The sequence below is a fragment of the Talpa occidentalis genome, unplaced genomic scaffold (genome assembly GCF_014898055.3).
Source record: "Talpa occidentalis isolate TD23 unplaced genomic scaffold, MPIMG_talOcc4v2.1 talOcc4.7, whole genome shotgun sequence".
Taxonomy (NCBI): Eukaryota; Metazoa; Chordata; class Mammalia; order Eulipotyphla; family Talpidae; genus Talpa; species Talpa occidentalis.
The window spans coordinates 105953029-105971800 of record NW_023605083.1 but is presented as its reverse complement, the minus strand read 5'-3'; the positions used below and the strand labels follow the sequence as shown (position 1 = coordinate 105971800).

The window sequence follows — 18772 nt, the reverse complement described above, 5'->3', positions numbered from 1 at the left end:
AGGCAGAATTCAACCCAGTTTTGCTGGATTTTAAATCCCATCCATTTATTCTGTTTGGGTAATCTTGGCCAAGTTCCTTTCTGCTCTAAAATGCAACCATTATCGTCTTTTTGTCTCTAGAAGTAATAGAAGCCAGGGAGTTGCCAAGGATGTCAGGCAAGAGCCTCACATAATAATTTGGAGAGTTTGCATTATGTCAATTCTGTCATTTGCAGTTCTTTTCATCAAAGTAAGTGATTTATGTGCCTAGGTCTGTTAGGTCATATTGCTCTGCTATTATGAAGGTATCCAGTATGTGCTTTTACAAAAACAAAGGAAAAACAAGGTCCAACACACACAACCCTAAACTTGACCAGTTCTTTGCCGACGTGTGCTATTTGGGCAGAGGGTGAGGGATGGATAGTGCAACAGAAAAGTCAAGTGAATCAGCATTACTTATAAACCAGGGGAGATTTCAAATGCATGACCTACTGAAAGTCAGCACACAGACAGTATCATTCCAAGTAGAGGGCTTTGCCAAAGAGCAGCAGAGCTATCGGCGACACTCCCACCAACCCTATGACAGAGGCATCACTATCCCCCACTTTATATTGAGGAAACTAAACTTAAATAATGTCCATCCTACTACTGATAAATAATAGAGGCAGGATTTGGACACACTGATTCCCTTGCCTGCATTATTTTTAGCCATATTCTATTCTCGCCTTGGTGGACCAAGATCTGTGATGGACTTGTTATATATTAACAGAAAACAGACTCTTGAATTTGGGCATCCAGTTTTAGTGACATAACATATGAGCCAGGGTGTTGGAAACTGGTGAAAACCTGGTCCCTGCAAACAAGCTTCCAGGTGTTTGCTTACGTTGAGGTATACTGTCTTGGTCAATCATCAATCCAATGATATACTGCCCATTAGGGCATGGCTGAGCAGAACAGGAAGGAAGAGCGTGTCTTCATGTTGCCTTTGAGCAGCCTGGGTGAGGGTGCTTTTGCCTCTTAGGAAGAGGGCGGGCTCTTCAAGGGAAGGCCTAAGGACCTTCAGGCAACAGGAGCAGAGACTTGGAAGGTTTCATTCACATCAAGAAGTCACGATGTCTGCCAGAAGGCCCCCTTCTCCAGGAAGTCTGGGCAATTCTTTCCCCTACCTTGCCTGGGTCTCAAAATGCCTTTGGAGACTTGTCTGTGTCTCTCACAAGGTAACTAAGACAAATAGTTCTGCACAAAGAAGTTTAAGGGGTGAGAGGAAGGTAAGGGGGCTTCCAAGTGACTCCCACGGGAGTGCGTTCCATTGTCGTTTCTAGTAACCACCACCAGGAAGAGTAGCTCCAGTCTCTAGACACTAGAGGTGGCGGGCCAGCTCTCCCTTCAGAAACCACACTTTGTTTTTCCTCCAGGGAGTTGGGGATTCAATCACCTGTGACTCGCCATTCCTGTGTTGCCTACACAACACACATATCAAGGTCTAAAATGGCATCTGCTTCCTGTCTCCTGCCCCCACCCAGGGCCCCTACCTGCCCTCATGTCAGACACCTTGAGGGACTGTGTGCAGCTCTACACTGAACGTGGAAGCCGGGAACCTGCAGCTCCTCCCTCCCCGGAAACAAAGCATGACCCAAAGAATAAAGTTTTCCATTCCCTACCCTCCCTAGTGTTGTAATGCTTGTGCTCTGTCATAAGCGCTCTCTAGGGACTAGAACCTTGAACTTCAAATTCAAATAGCCTATTCTTCACCAAGTATGCTAACCTTACATCTGGGTGTGGGCTGTGGGGATGCATAGGGAAATTTCACTTAAAGAGAATAACACTGATATAAACATAACAACCACCCCAGTGTCATTTACTGAATATTGTTGGAGCACTGTGCTGAGTATTTCATGTGCTATCACATTTGTTCCCCCAACAACCCTCTGGTTATTACCTCCATTTTATAGACAAGAGAGACCTAGAGAAGTTCAGTAACCTGCCCAAGGCTACAGTCATTAAGCATGAAAACTGGGATTTGAACCCCAGTCTTTACAACTTCAAAGTCGGTGTCTCTTACTCAGCTCGTAGGCTTGGCCCCACCCTACCTGCTGCAATCTTCACCCGCATGCCAGCCAGTGTCCTTCAAATCCCCAAGTCAAGAAGCCTCTCCCCACCACCACCTGCCGTCAGCTAAATCCTGACTGAATGACTCTCCTTGTCAGAACCAAGGGGGTGGTAAAGAGAAAGAGGAGGTTTGTTTCAAAGTGAGGAGCTTTCTGGGTTAAAAAACTGGCTTTGGAGGCCTTGGGATGGGGGGAATAAACATTTTATCAACACAGATGTCATTGGCAGCCCCAAAACAAATAGTGTCCCACCCGCTTGCTCCTTTATGAGGCATTCAATCAATAAAATGAGAGCAGAGCTCTGTCAGATTTATTGGCTGGGTTCAAACTGAACACCTCTTCCTCCCGCCAAAGGCTGGGTTACCCGTTCTCGCTTCCAACTCTGGACAGCCCCCATTTTCCCCCCCGTGGGGTTACAATGGTTCATTGTTTGAGGCAGGCCTTGTGAGAAGTTGTGTTTGTTTTGCCTCTTATCTTATCAGCTCCAGAGCTACAATGGCCCAGGTGTACTCACCATTTTACCATCAGGTGAGAGGAGATTGTGGCCCGGGTCCAGGCTGGCTGGAGAGACTTGCTGTAAAACGGACTGGCTGGTCACCATGGCGCTGTTGCCGTGGTGACTGATTGTTGAGGAGGAAGTGACTTCATTGTTTCCCTGCTGGTTGTAGCGCACTCCTGCAAAACAAGGCGGACCCAATAGGGAACATTAATGTCACCAGGGTCCATGAATACTAACTCAGCTCCCCATTTTTTTAAGGATGAATGATAAAAAGACAAAGTTGCCTTCTCCTCCTGGCTAGCCATGAGAAATATCAGCTTTCTCTAGGGGACGATGGCATGACCTCTATTTGAATTCTGGAATGTAAACTCCAAGAGGGCAAGACATTTTTATCCATTTTGTTTTGTTCACTGCTGTGTCCCAGCACCTTCGCATTTCATAGCCACTCAACACATCTTTGTCAATGAATGTATTTGGCTGATTGTTGCTTCAGCATTGTCTTTTCAGGATTTAGGGTCTTCTCTTTCTGGCTGGAATATTTTATTGTAAAAATGCCTTCTAGAAATGTTTCCCTGGCATCTCTTGGCTTTTATGAGTTGATCCATTTTACAAAGAGGTCTTGTCAGTGACCCTTGTTAAGAACATAGCAAAATGCATCTGTCTCCATGCACCACCATCTTGGCTGAGCCCAAGAGGCCCGGGGGCCACAGACAGAAAGGACAGAGATGGGGCTGCAGCTGGGAGGCTTTGACTCTGGAACGCACATTCTCCCATTTGGTTTCTAGGGCATAGGGGAGGACGCATCTGCTGGGAGATGGGGCAGATAGCACACACAGGCAGGATATGGATGCTCAGTAAGTCACTGCAGTTTGGTCTGCAAGGGACGGGAGAACCAAGCATGTTTAAGCCTCACTGCTCTGACCTTCCCTTTTGCTTAGGAACCAAAATGGAGGTGTCTGCTCAGCAGAGGGTAAGTGTTGGGCAGAGGTCAGGTAACTGAAGGAAGCTCAAGGAAGATGAAGACTCTGAGCCCAGTTTGCAGAGGCCAAGTCCTGCCTGGTGTGCTCATGAGCTAGTGAAGGACAAGGTTGGGGGTAGCTGGGGTGCCTCACCCAAAGATCAAAGCTAAGAAAGACAGTGTTCTTGGTTTTTGCTTTGGAAGTGACAAAAAGATTTGGGGACCTTATTACTACAACGGGAAGGAGACCAAGTGCCTTACGCACAGGATCATCTGAGGACGTGGGCCAACTATGCGAGTGCCCTTCTCCTTTTGCCAGTTTCCCAAGATGAACATGACTCTACCATGGATTTGTTTCCCTCTGCCCTGCCTTCTGCCTCAACCAGAGTCCCACCTTCCTGTAGGGCAGCCAGGGCCCCCCCAGGGCCAGCTAGGCAGCCTCCAATTGACCAAGACCAAGCTCGCTGAGAGGAGAGTTTTCCTTGGATTCTCTGAAGGACATTACCCAAAGCTGATATGACCTAGAGCTTAAGAGGACTGTGGCGAAAACAAACAAATGCGAAAGCAGGGTTCTAATCTTTAAGAGCAACTTGTCTGAAGTGGTTGGATGCACCCCAAACTGACACCCCCTTACTAGACCTTTTGCACACCTGCAGCCCCCTGACTCTCCCGCTTACCACGCTCAACTTTGTACCTTTTGGCTAAATTAGGTGTTTTTTATTTCCCGCTTAAGTTTGTCACTGGGTTCACAGCAGGACCCATCCAACAGCCTTGCAGAGTTTTTACAGAGGAGAAAGAGATCTGAAATAGTGTGTTCTGAAGGCAGACCTGAGTCCAAGTGGAAAAGACAGAGGCAAATTTCAAATCAGGTAAAGGACTTTTCTAACAAAGAGGGGCAGCTGGAAGATTATGGGCTCTGGAGCTAGACAAACTCAGATTCAAATCCTAACTTTGCTTTTAATGGATGTGTGACCTTGGGAAAATTACTCTCATGCTGTCCCTTAGTTCTCTCTCAAAATACAAAGAGAATTCTTCCTTAACAAGGCTGTTTTGGGATTTGAGATAACATCTATGAGGCTTATAGCATTATGCCAAATAAATGGCAACTACGGAAAAGGAGGGAACCATGTAGGGATGCACCCCAAATATTTGCCCTAAAATTCAAATTCTAGACAATTGAGGGTAGATTCTAAGTACTGAATGAAATTAACTTTCTGTGGAAAATAGTTTCCAAAGAATCCTACTCTGACAGAAACAGCGATACTTTGCTTTGGAAGCAACCTGGAGTTGGGGGAGTGGGGGTGCTAGCCCCGGCCCTCTTATTCTTTCCTTTAGGAGGAACTGGACTTCACCCTGTTTTCCTCCTGCTTTCTCTGACTCTCTGATCAGCTATTTACCTCCCCAAGATGCTCTGCTCCTGAGAGAGTGGTGATAATGCTGGGAGTCAGGTATGTTTTCACTCCCAGCCTGTCCCCATCATCGATTTAGTCTCAAGTCAAACAGACTCTGGTTTTAGCCTATTTAATTTGGCTGCAGGTAGAGGGCCAGCCCTCTGGTGATCAAATATGGGTCATGGGGAGCCTTCTCCCCTGCCACAGGCCACATAATTATTTATTTTAAAATAATTAACCAAGGATATCCTCAGGAAACAAAAGCCTTCTTTACATGGCAGCCTGGAAGGAGAGAGCCAAGAGTCATTTGTTAGGGTACAGGCAGCATAGCCCAAGGCTGCCATGGATTTCAAACCTTGTTTTCCCCTGTGCAGAATGTCACTATATGAGAAACAGAATGTGGAACTGCTCTTTTTAAAGACAGCTGGACCTAGAGCTCTTGCCACACTCCTAAAAATCCTTTGAGTAAGGGGGGGTGGGTACCATAGTGCCTGGGAATGAGAGGATCGCTGTTTTGATCTTAGCTCTGCTATTCACATATTGGGTGAGCTCCAGCTTCCTCCTCTCTAAGCCAGACTCCCTGCCATGGGGAGGGGTGATTATTGCTGCAGAGTGTGGTGGGAGCTGGGCATGAGGCCACTCATCGGCCCCAGATTCACCTGTAGCCTTTCCTGCTGATGCTCCTCTCACCAGGAACTTGGCAATCACTCTGGACCCTGTGGCTGCAATCAGCCAGCTGCCTTAAAAGGGGATGTGGAGGTGAAGGGTATATCACAAGGTACCTGCTGGCAATACACCGGAAATAGGAGTTCTTGATAGAGGAAGGTGAGGCCGGGTCCTTGTGTATTTCACAAACTCAGAAGAGCGCTTGAAATGAGAGCGAAAGTAAAGTAGGCTCTGGAGCCAGGCAACCTGAGTTTAAATCTAGCTCTACCAGGACTAGCTATGTGACCTTGGGGAAGTTACTTAAGCTCCCTGAGCCTCAGTTTCTTTATTGCTAACAATATATACCCTTAGGTCATTGAAAAAGACTGGGAGGGAGTCTGGCCCCTGCCCTCTTATTCTTTTCTTCAGGAGGAACTGAGTTAATAATCAGTGTGAAAGGACCCACAGTGTGAAAGGACCCACATCAACTGACACATGACAGTTGATCAGGATACATCAGTTTTTGCAGCATTGGGATTGACTTTGTCTAAAAGACATTTTTAGGAAAGCTGAGTTCACAAAACTTTATGAGGACCTATCATGTGCCAGGCACTGTGCTAGAGACCTGGGTTAAGAATTTCACAAGATTCAAAAATGAATATATAACAAGGGCTCTGATTTAACACTGGTTAAATATATCAGGTTAACAGGTGCAGAAGAAATGACAGGTCCCGTAGAACAAAGGACAATGCCAGACAGTGGCCATGCACCTCCACTCCCTTCCTGGCTCAAGTCATTAATTGGCCATACCCCCATCATGACCCTATAAACCACAGCGAGTGTGTCCAACAGTGAAAAGGATCCCAGTTGGAATCTGAAAACACCTCCCAGGTGCTGGTGAGGTGGTTGTATACTTTTACCTGTTCCCAGACCTAAGCATCATGGATGGTGAGCTATTTCCCAGTTCTCAAAAGCACAGGGACAGAGGCAAATTAATTTGGTTTCTACCTAATATGACAGGTCAAAAGTATCAAAATACAAAAGCAGTTTATGGCTCCAGGAAGCCAGCAACTCCATACCCTGCTTCCCAGTATCACTACCATGTCAGGGCACCCTTCCTACGGCAGCTTGGGATTTCTTTCTAAAACAAAATCACACATGTCACTGCCTTGTCTGGAAATCTATGATGACTCTTCACTACCTTCTGATAGCAAATCCTGATCCCTAACTCTGGCCAGTGACATCATACCTTGGTGAATCCAGCCTGCCTCTTGGGCAGAATCTTCCCACATCCCACCCTCCAGCCATGTCGGAGCATTGCTGGTCCTCATACCTCACCCTCTGCCATCTCCTGCCTCTTTGCCTTTGCTTGTACTGTTCCAAACTCTGCCTGGAATGCTCTTCCATGTCACAATCTTTCAGAGGCTAAATGTCACCTCTTCTGTGAAGCTCTCCTTGACTTATCCTGGTAGTTATCTGTTCCATCTTTTGTAATGTACATGCAGTAGAAAGGTTGAGAGGTTCTTGGAAACTGTGACTTTAAGTAACATGAAGCCAATTTACCATAGGCCACTTGATATAAACAAGAGTTAAGTTCTGAAACAGCATAGTTTTGGTCACAAACCATCACCAAACTTTTAAATTAAGACCCCAAACGTGTCTAATGCTAACCAATCCTGTGTAGGCATCCATTAATTAATTGTTCCAGTTCAGAACAAATGGTGGCCTCTCCAGGCAGCTCAGGGTACCAGGTGGGAATTCATCCTGGACAGGATGTTCTTCTAAAGCAGGGTGCCACCCGCGCACACCCACTCTCACTTAGATGGAGACTTTTAGACACCCTAATGAACCTAATGTGCCCATCTTTGGAGAAAACTGGAGTCCTTAGAGAAAACCCACGCAGAATGGGGAGAACATGCAACTCCACACAGACAGCAGCGCAGGCAGAATTGACTTTTCTTTTCTCATCAGTGTTATACAGAATGACATTGAGTGAAATGATGTTATTTGAGAACCTGCCATACCAAAATGCTTGCTGATATGTTTATTTCTCTCCATCTAAAGATAGGAGTGACTTTTACCTAATTGTTTCAACCTCAGAGCCTAGCAGAGTGCCTGGAACTGTGAATATTTACAGAATAGTGATAAGCCCTCTGTGGCTTTGAGTGTCCATGTCCCAGGACAAGGGAAGACCATTTTTGGCAGAAGGAAAAAATACAGTTAATTCTGTGGTAATACTTGTATTAACAATAGAAATCTGTTCTAATTCTATGGACATATTTTTTTTTTATTATTTATTTGTTTGTTTTTGTTTATACATGCACTGGGTACAGTCAGAAGCGCGGGAGGGTGAGAGAATTCACCAGAGCCAGAGTGGGGAGCAGAGCAGGCAGAAGGACCGAAGTACACTGCTGAGGGGAGCAGCGGGCGGCAGGAGAGGTCTGCGCGCCATGTGGGACCCTCCTCCAGTGGCCGGGGAGCAGCCGGGGATCGAACCGGCGCTGCAGAGGCCGCGGGCAGCTTCGCAACCCAGCGCTCAACCGCTGCGCCACCGGGGAGGCCCTCTATGGACATATTAAGGAATAATTTGAGCGCAATATGAATTTCACATTTCAGAAACATAACATGAATTCATAAATCTGCATCCAGTTAGGAATATGCTAAACACGCTGGTATGTACGTGTAGTGCGCGCACGCGCGCACACACACACACCAGCTATCTCAGTTCACTGTGTGTGCTATAAACCACATTTGTGCACATATGGACTTACAACTTTCCGTCCTTATTCAGATAACCACCCGTCCACCACTTCACAGTAATTCCCAAGCTGCAACTCTTCTGTTGTCCAAATCTATAGTTGAACTTCAAGACTTTTTGTACTATATTTATCATTATACAGTATTTATATATTTCCTAGCCATCTAACAGATGTAAAGCTTTGCTGTATATATTATTAGGTTCTTAGCTTTCAAAAATGTACCACTGAGAAGTTCTTGAAAACTACAGCTCCCAGGGGCCTGCGTATATCTAGCCCAGCTTGCAAAGAATTTCAAGAAACAGCTGAGACCCTAATTCTACAATTCCAGAGATCAACAGGGCACCAGCATCTGGACACTTCCCACCAATACTCTCTGTCTGTCTTGACTCTGATGATTCTGGACCAATTTTTGAGCCTTGGCATTTTTTTTTTTTTTAAAAATATTTATATAAGAACTGGGATACAGGCCAGATATGCAGGAGGATGAGAGGATTCACCAGAGACAGAGCGGGGAACAGAAAAGGCAGGCTGACTGAAGAAATACACTACTGAGGGGAGCAGCGGGTGAGACAGGAGAGGTCTGCCGCACCATGTGGGTTGGCTCTATGGCTGGCGGGGATCAAACTAGCACTGCAGAGGCTGTGGACAGCTTCACAGCGCTGTGCTCAACCACCTGCACCACCAGGAAGGCCCCTGAGCCTTTGCATTTTTATCTGTAAAATGGGCATACAAATCTCCCTTCCTCAGAAGCCAGAATAATGAATGTTAGAGAAGCACAGGTTTTTCCTGGGAGAGAAAATGCTGGAGAAACAGATGAACAATGTCTGCCTGGAAGGCGTGCCCGGAATCACTCTTAGTAAGAACAGAAAAGGGAGTAGGGGCCTCCTGGGCAAGCTTGCCTCCCCATGGCCTTTGACACTTAAGCCTGGGGGTTCCTTTCACCGGGGGCTGTGAGCTGCCCCCAGAATCTGGTGGGATGCCTTTCACCCTTGACATTTCAAAGCCAATCTCCCATCCCTGATAATGCAGGAATGTTCTTCTGGCTGGTGGACTTCTGCCAGCAGGAGTGAGTGTCCCCGCCACCAACAGAGTAAACATTACTCAACCAGCCAGGGCTCTGTCACACACATTCTTCCCCTGTGTTCCTAACCTCATGCAGAGCTCAGCCCAACCCTGTTGAGTCTGGAAACTGGGAATTTAAACTCAGACAGGAGGGAGCGTGCGAAGGAGAAAGCTCTTCCAAAAGGAAACAACCCTGCCATCAATTATGGGTTGACAGAACTGCCTTTCCAATGAAGCCAAAATACGGGGTTGGGAGGAGACTGGGAGGAATTAGGCCAGTCTTGATGTGCCCATACTGCTCCCCGAGAAATTCATTCCCCCTTTTCCCAAAGAGTTGTTACTTTCTTAAGAGGCAGAGACATAAATGGTTCTGTCTGGGGAGCCTCTGAGACCTTCATCTGGGATAAAAGAATATGAACAATTTCCCCAGCTTGAAATTGGGAAGTCCAGAAATGAGAGCTATCAAATGAGTGAGCACGGCTGCTAGGTGTCCTTGCTGGTAATGCAGGAATACTTATTAATATTGCCTTCTGTCTGGGGATAAAGATTAATGTTTGCAAAGAGTTTTGATTAAAAATCTGAAAGCCTGGGAGGGAAAAGCTGGTGCAAGATGAAAGCAATTTAAACATGGGGCTGCTTTCAATTCCAGATCCTTTCTACCTAAACTGGCTTAGTTGGGAGCTCAATTCATAAGAGGAGAAACACAGACAGGCCTGCAGGGACGGTAAACATTCTTGAACTCAAGGAGTAAAAGTGGAGTGATACTTAAGGGAAGCCCACAAACTGGTTTTCTTTAAAAATCAAAGCAAATGTAGCCAAGAAAAGGGAAAAAGTCTTCTCTCAAAATCATCTCAACTGAGAACAGAAGCTAAAGTGAATGGTGTACCTGAGAAAACTGCACATATTGGGAGGTAGAAAGGTAACAGAAACTCCACTGTCCTCCCACCAGACCCACCGCAGCCACCAGGCCGGGTCCTTACCGGAGAGCCAGCGTCAGCAGGCACATATGTGTGGTCTGGTCTGAACGCTTCAGCCTGGTGGCGACTGCAGCAGCTGAATGAAATCAGGCTGGGGCTAGAGAACGTGAGTCCTCACACGTGTGAGTATTTTACACTATTTGCTTCTCTCTGTTACAGACACTCATTTGACAGAACAGAAAGCTGAGGTTCAAAGAGGAGGAGGTGATTTTCATGACCTCTTGCTAAGGGTCTCCCAGCAGGTCAGTGGTATTTTGAAACTGACTTTTCTCCCTCTTTCCCATAAACCCCAGGTGCACCCCAGATAGGCTGACCCTCTCATGGGGACCCACTAATATTTTGAAGTGACTTTGCTCTCTTGCTGATTTCTTGGTTGCATCTTTCCCAAAAATGTAAGCCGAGTGAGGGCAGGACCTTATGTGTTCTCAGCATCTTGCAGAGAGCTAACCCATGCTAAGTGCTCAATAAATATTTGTTGAGTGATTCAATGATGAATGACCTATACTGCAACTCTATGAAGGGCTCTATCCCCCTTTCACCCTTAGTCTGCTGAGTGGTGGGGAAGTGACAGTGATGAGCATTTATCCACTAAATCTCCTGGTTTCTCAGAGGTAAGAAGATTAGGAGGAAGAAGAGGGAATAAGAGAGGAGAGGGAAGAGATTAAAATATAACTAAATGAAGAGAGTACTGACAGATTTAGGCAATTTCATATTTGAAAGCAAGAGGTGAGTGCCCTGAGGAGTAAGGAGGATGCAGTGGGTACTTCCTCTTCACACCTGAGATCTTGGACAGTGTGTTTTTAGAGCAAAATGGCCAATGGAATGTCTGTGCGGAGCCTACCTGTTCCCTACTTCCATAGGCCTATGCATAAACCCCATTACCTAGGGTGCTTTAAGGTGGGAAGGGGGTGGGGGTGCTTCCATTAGTACAGGCTCTTTCTAAAGGTTTGGCATTGCAGGTGGGAATGCCAAGTTTAGACTTAGCCATTTTGAGCACATTGGGTCGATTTTGGAGTAAGGAGGCACAATGAATGGGACTTACTGTGGCAACATGAGTAACATATGCTTTTTTTCCTCCAAAGAAAACTAGGGGGAAACTAAGAAGGGTTAAAGGTGGCCATCGTTAGGCCTGAAGGCTGTGGAGACAGACAGAGCCCCGCTGCAGTCTGGCTCCTGGGGTCTCTTTTTGAGAGGCTGACTTTGCGGGGAGGGTAATACGGCTGTAACAAAGGCCCCTAGGCTTGGCAGACGCAGAGAATGATGATGCTCCTAGTGGGCCCGGGCAATGGGAAGGCTATAAAGTCATCAGCAGACGGAGTCACTGGGTGTCCACACAAAAGTAAGGTCCTATAAACAGACATCTGTATTGTGACTGAAGGGCTAATAAAATTGCCTTGGAAAAGAAAGGTTTTTCACTGCATCCTATTCATAAGCAGGACCCTACAGGGGAGTGCTACCCAGGGAGAAGATCCTTTGAGATCTGGCAAGTGTCAGAACTGCCTCATTATGGGAGTTTGCCTGGCCAGACCCCGGCCTCTTCGTCACCATTCTGCAGGCAGCTCATTATCATCATCACCATCATCACCATAAGCATGACAGATAGCTGCTGATCCCCAACAGGCTCGAGGACACTGGGCCTAGGCAGTAGCAGGTGTTGGGGCACTGGGACCCTGGAATGTGGCGGTTACTGACTTCCACTGATGGGAGCCCTGGCCAAGTGCTCAGGGTACATCCCTGGAGAAGTGGTTGCCCAGAGCTGATCTGTAGTAAATCTAACCCCTTTTCTAGATCTCAGTTTGCTCCATTGAAATTAAGGAAGAGGTGGGGGCCTCCCTGGTGGCCTAGGGGTTAAGTCTCAGCGCTATCACAGGGTTATGGCCTGAGTTTGATCCTCGGCCAGGCAACCAAGCCACATATGGAGCAGCAGACCTCTCCTGTCTCGCCCGCTGCTCCCCTCAGCAGTATATATCAGTCAATCCTTCTGCTCTGCTCCCCACTCTGTCTCTGAATCCTCTCACCCCCACACCTCTGGCCTACACCACATTTTTTTTATAAATAAGTATATAAATAAAAAGAAATTAAGGAAGAGTAACTAAACTAGTAGATTGAACTAAACTCTATAGCAGAATGTTAGGGAAAAGGAATAATATGTTCTTTGAAAACTTCCTGGTAGTATTTCATGTTGAGGTTGTGTGTGTATGTGTGCATGTATGCATACAAGTATACCTTAGTTAATCAGTATTAATGGAAGTGGAACTGAATGACATTGTTTCTAGAAAAGGGAAACATGCTTGAACTAATGTACATATGTTATGTAGAATGAAGCTAATTCAATGTTCAGTTTAACTCTAGTTGAGTAACAGGGGATTCATACAGGAAGCTCTTGGGCAGGAGGCCCTCTACAGTAGATGATATCTTCAACCACAACTATCTGGAGTACTTACTATGTGTTCAAACCAGGGCTGTGGACTGAAGACACAGTGAGGAAGGAAGACATCTTGAGCTCAGATGTCAGTACAACCCACAATTCTACTACTCGGAAAATATACATAGTGAGCAAGACTTGTAAGAGACTCTGGGGACTACATTCTTCATGGTGAGAACAAAACATCCTTGATCCATTTCTTTTTCTTTGACAGGTAGTGAGGCAACCCCTTCACCTGGCTGTAGGGTTCTCAAGAAGAAAGGCAAGCCTCATTTCAGTATCCATCTATAAAAGGGAACGGAGCACCTATTTTGTGCCTATTGTGTAAGCTGATGTTACACAAATGGGAGACGCTGTTTGGAGGTTTTCCACCCTTGCCAAACAAGAGCTCATGGGGCTTCATTGCTAAGCCAGTCCAACAGGTGCCCACCAGGAAGAAGCACCCTGCTGTGGGGAGGGCAGGAGCTGAGGGCAGGCATTCTGCCACTCAAAGGCCCTGAAAGTGTTAACCTCCAGCAGTTATAGGTGTCTCCTTTATACCCATTATAAATCTGTTTATTGTGACTGGTCCCACCCAATCTGCTGATGTTGTAAATCTCTAACGGTCCCTAATAAAGGTGGAAGCCTTCTAACAACACACAGTTCCTGAAACAGAGTGAAGGAGAGAGGGAGTGAGGAACACAGGAAGGAGTGAGACAGAGGATGAGCTCAAGAATGAAGTGTGACAAGATAAACTCTCTCTGCATGCAGCAGAGTCCCCGATCCTCGAACTCCATACCATATACAATCTCCAAATCATAGCCTGTCTGATCCGGAAGGGCCAATACCCCCATTTACCAGAATCCCCAAGAAGTTTTGATTCACCCAAGGTTACCCTGGCTCAACGGTGGATCAGTTTTCTTAATCCTAGTCCAGGACTCCTCACTCCAGTGGCCTCTCTCTCCTCATTCAGCAAGGGGCCAATAGGATGATCATGAACCTCTTCAGAACCTCCTCCAAGTAGCTTGGTGATGCCCAGCCCTGACTGTATATCCGTATCTTTCAGGGAGTTGTTGAAACTTCCTGTTCCTGACTCCCTTGCCGCCCCCCCACCCCAGTATGGATTGGTCTTTTTAATAAGGCTGCCTTTTAAAAGCCTGGGAAGGAGTTTTGAGAACTATGGATCTTGCCATTTACTTGGGTTTCAGTATTTCTGAAGTCTCAGATGACGAGCAGGGTTCATGAAAAGGAAAACTCTTCCAGGGTAAAAATGCAAAACCACACCCATCTCAAGAACCCAAGGAGATCCATTCCTCTCTTTAAATGCCCAGAGGCTCCCTGAGTCACCTACTAACACCTTCCTTGTAGGCACTGGGCTTGGTTGGCACTGGGTGTGTTTTATCAGATTTAAGCCTCACAATAGCCCGGAGGGAATCGGTTTTATGATCCCTATTTTAAAGATGAAGAAACTGAGGCTCTCCAAGAGGCTAGGAAACTTGTTTGAGGCCACACAGCCAGTGAGATAAACACAGCTCAAGTTCAAGCCTGTTTTGGGTGCTACACCTCGCTACCCAGCATATCCCTCCGAGTGTGGTCCTGACCAGAGGCCCGTCACCAGTCCGCCTGGGGAGATGTAGACTTCCCTTGGGAAACACAATCAATGCCAAAGGTCACCTGCAGGAAATCCTCCAACTTGGTAAGAACATGCAGAAAACAAGTTCTGAGAAACTGGGCTCTTGATTTGCTGAAAGCATTAGAGAGACTAAGACTCATTGGTCAATGCCTCAGTGACTGGACACACACAGGTGTGTCTTTCTGGGGGCTGCTGAAGTGGGAGCAGAGGGTAATGGGAAGGTGTCTTGAATAGACACATGCTCAGAGTTTGAGGGAAGCGTATTTCCAAAAATCCGCCCTGGGGGGCTTCCAAGGATGCCTGTGCTCACTGCAGTGGTTGCATCCAACCATTCTCCACTTCTTATGCTCTTTTGCGGAAAGTTTGGGGGAGTTACCCTTCTAAGAATAAAGACCATTTAAGCTTCTCAGACATGGCTTCCCCAGGAAAGCTCCACCCCCACCCCCCAACTGGCAGGCTATGAGGTTAATTACCAGCAAACATGGTATCAGGCCTCCTTTAATTAAAGAAGAAAAATATCCTATTAGGTATAGGAAATGCAGGGTCATCTTATGAACCTGACCTGCCACATGATCAGGAACTCCCATACCCCCACCCCAATCCATGGTGTTCCTTAGCTTTCTCTCACTGTTTAGTGTATTTGTGCTAAAAGCCCCATGGTCCTGGATATGGTCCTGAAAATGCCTTATGGGTGTCACACAGCAGTTTCTTGGAAGAAAGCAATGGCCTCCCATCCCTCACACTGTGAGAAACCAGCCTGAGTCTATTGCAAACACTAATAGAAGTATCTAGTTGGAAATACTCAAATTATTTAGAATCCAGGATTGAAAAAACTTCCAAAAAGGACACAGGGAAAGAGAAAACACAAACGAAAAATGACTGTGAGGGATGGCAATAGCCCCCACTTATGAGAACCTGTTACATCCACAATGCTTTCTATACATGTGGCTTTCAGCACCTGCAGGAGTGGGGCACCCCCATTTTATGCCTTGAGAAACAGGCCAAGAAATCTGAGAGTCTTGCCCAGGGGCACACAGCCAATAAGTGGCTAAGTTGAGCAGAAATTCAGGACTACCTCCACAGCCCATGACTTTGCTGCTGCATCCACAGGATTTATAAGAGCAGTTCTCTAGAATATCTTCAGTGTAATGTTAAAAGACAAGATTGGTGATGGTGGAGCAAAGGCAGGTTGGGAGACAAAGAAAAATTTGTTGCTTATTGCTTATTGAGTAACTCTCTCTGGACCTTCATCTTCTCAATAGCACCTGGAAACTTGTTTAAAATGCAAACTCAGTCCTCGCTCAAACTAACTGAATCAGAATCTGCATTTTAATACATCCCCAGGTGATTAGCAAGCACATTACCATTTGAGAAACTCTGTCTTAGAGCTGGTTCTCCTACTTGGCTGCCCATTGGGATCAGTTCAAAACTATTTATTAATGTCTATGTTCCTGCGTGCCATTCCCTACCCCCCACCCCCTCCCCTTGCAATTCTGAGATGTGTAGTGCAGCTGGGACTTTGGGATTTTTACAAGTTCCCCAGGTGAGTCTAAAGTGAGCCAAAGTTTAAGAGCAGGGGTCTCAAATGACAAGAGTAGGGGGTCAGCAAACTGGAACCCAGACCATCTTACAAGCTCAGAATGGTTTTTATATTTTAACCATTTTTAAAAAAAAAAATCAAAACAGGAATATTTTGTGATACGTGAAAATTGAAGTTCAAACTTTAGTCTCCATAAATAAAATTTTAATGGAAGTCAGCCACGTTCATTTATTTACTGATGGCCCATGACTGCTTTTGCTCTACAGAGTTGAATAGTTGTGACCCAGGCAGTATGGCTTGAAAAGGTTAAAATATTTACCATCTAATTCATTACAGAAAAAGTTTTCCAATCCCTATACTAGAGTTCTTATGAACAATTAGGGATAACCACAATTGCTTCATTTGATTTATTTTTGGGTTATGTTTCATACATATGTGTGTGTGCATATGTTTATCTGTGTGTATCTACATCTGTAGATATCCATCTATTTCTCTTCAAAGACCCTTATACAGATCTCTGCCTCTCTGTGTGCCTTTGGTACTTAATTTTTCCTAAGTTCCTGTCAGTTCCCATCAAACTATCTTCAACAAATAGCTTGCCAAGAGCACTTCTTCCTAAACTTGCTGGGTTAGGTTATGAGCTTGCAGGCAGCTTCCTTCCTGCTCAGAACCAACTGGAGGCAGCAGAGTCCTTGAATCCTCTAAGGATCCTTCAGGGGGATTAGGCTTAGCCAACAGAGTTGCCTACAGTGATAGGACTCCAGTATCTCCTAGGCCCCTTTGTACAGGGGCTCAGCGCCCTACCAGCCCAACAGTCAGGTGCTTTGTATGCAGACCAGGGCTGGTCCACTATCAGGGGGTGGCTACCAGCAGAATGCTTTGAAGATCGGCCTCTTAATCTCATTAATATCCTGATTGTCTTTCCCAATCTAGTGGCAGCCGATGGGGTGGTACCCGCAAGATAAAATGACCTTCAAATTCAATAGACAAAATGACAGTCAGATAAAGGAGAGCATTAGCCCCATCTCCAACGTTGAACTCCAAGCCAGTGCAGCAGTGTTTCCTATATGAGCGGCTGTTTCAAGGCAGGACTGTTTCTCTCCTGAACTGAAATAATCTGCTACTTAGGGACAATTGGGCTTATTTACTGTGAGGACCTTTGCTTCGAAGATGAATATTTTTACAACTGCCCTCATAAACCCCCTCCCCTTGTCTGCCGGGGGTGGGGTGGGGGTTGGAGCCCCAGAGGTGAACTGAGGTGCCTGCACTGTCTCAGAAGTCCCATTAAGCTGTTAAGGCATTTAGTGCCCCAGACAGTACAGATGCAAGGGCAGTTCAAATCCCCACCCAGATGGGGATGGGGTCATGAAAGAGGGGGCTTTGATTTCTTCCCTGGGCAGGCAGAGAATCCACCTTGGTCAGGAACAATAGTTGGGGGGAGAGTAAACCAGTTGGACCCCCACCCTTGCCCCATTGCCTTGGCAGGGGTCTCCCAAAGCTCCTTGGTCACTCAGAAGGGAACAGTAAGAACAGGACAAGAAGAAGCAATGGGGAGGGTGTGTGTTTGTGTGTGTGTGTGTGTTTTAATGCCTGAAGTGGTAGCATCTGCATAAAGCAGAGAGACAGAGACCGAGTGTAAGACTGCAGAAGCTGCCCCTGCCACTCACTAATTACATGCACTTGGGCAAATTCTTACAATCAAAACGTCTCACTTTTCTTGACTGTAAAATGGGTGTAACAGCACAGGTGGTGTCTCCCCTACAAAGCTGTTGTGTCCAAGATGATGCCTCTAGGTGCTCAGCCCAGAGCCCACTTCCTAGGAAGTGCTCCAGCGACACCAGCTCTCAGGATCATTTGCCCATAGTCACAGCCCTGCCACCGAACAGTTTCCATGGGTCCTACAGACTTGGGCAGCCAGAAAACAAGAGCAGCCTCACAGACACCCTGGCCCAGAGTTTGGTTTGTCTAAGTAAGATCCAAGGTTGGATTCCTGCAGAGGACTCAGTGGGCGATATGGAAGAGGGTGATGGGGAGGTGGGAGGCAGGATTCTCTGTTTTCAAACTCTGATGGGACCTCAGGGCAATCAAGTCCAGTGGGCTGGGAGAGTGGGGGGATGGGCTTCAAAGGCAGGGAGGAGTCAGCAGCCACGGAAATAAATGTTTCTTCTTAGATAAAGAGGCTGCAGTTCAGGACATCCAGAGGTTGTCCTGGGAGGGCCTCTTCTTTCCTCTGTGCCTCACTTTCTTTCCAGGAGCACGAGCCCCCACTTCCTTCTCAGAATGTAATACAAGCGTGAGGACAAGAGTGTGGGGTGACTGAAGTCGCTGAAGATCGCCTGCCCCTCCCTCGCTGTCCTCACAAGGTGCCAGGTGAGTTGGCTGCAGACTGGAGCTAAGGGTACAGTGAGCAAGGCCACCACACATCACAGGTTGCAGGGCCTGGGCCGAGGCTAGCCTGGCTTCCATCCCATGCCAACTTCCTCCTCCTCCTCGAGCTGATCAATATGAGCACCAGTCTCCAACCTGTCTGCTTCCTTACCATAGACCTGCTCTCTGACCTTTTGGGGGCCTTTCTCTTGATTCTGCTCCAGAATGGAGGTAGAGCTCATCACTCGGGGCCTGCTCAATGGCCTCAGAATGGGCTGACACAGGGCCTATAACCAGGGACAGCTCCTGCTGGCGAGAGCTGGAATGGGGTGAGGGGGTGCAGATAAAGGCCTTCCAGGCGGAAGATAAATGGCTGCCTGCAGCCTGCTACAGTAACTTCAGGCCCCCGAGAAGAGCAAACAAAGGGTGCCCCTGTGACACTCACTGGAA

At 46.7% G+C, this 18772-nt stretch overlaps 1 protein-coding gene and 1 long non-coding RNA gene across 18 annotated transcripts in view; one reads left to right on the top strand and one right to left on the bottom strand.

Moving 5' to 3' along the window:
* HNF1B (HNF1 homeobox B) overlaps positions 1–18772 on the bottom strand; it is an 82427-nt gene that overhangs the window by 47958 nt on the left and 15697 nt on the right. For all 14 annotated transcript variants that reach the window (XR_008549635.1, XR_008549636.1, XM_037491673.2 and 11 more), the window contains exon 5: positions 2602–2762. Coding sequence is in view for 12 of the 14 variants with exons in the window: in XM_037491673.2 (XP_037347570.1) it covers positions 2602–2762 (161 nt within the window). In the remaining 2 variants the exon portion in view is untranslated. The remainder of the gene's footprint in view (positions 1–2601; positions 2763–18772) is intronic.
* On the top strand, positions 2736–18243 carry LOC119230495 (uncharacterized). Of its 4 annotated transcripts, none has more exons than XR_008549637.1 (5): positions 2736–4413; positions 4880–4992; positions 10538–10620; positions 12839–12974; positions 18208–18243. It is a non-coding gene; the product is annotated as an uncharacterized LOC119230495 (long non-coding RNA). The 4 variants fall into 4 exon arrangements; XR_005121768.2 differs by lacking the exon at positions 18208–18243 and adding an exon at positions 13018–13430 and having other exon boundaries at positions 12839–12930; XR_005121769.2 differs by lacking the exons at positions 4880–4992; positions 18208–18243 and adding an exon at positions 13018–13430 and having other exon boundaries at positions 12839–12930.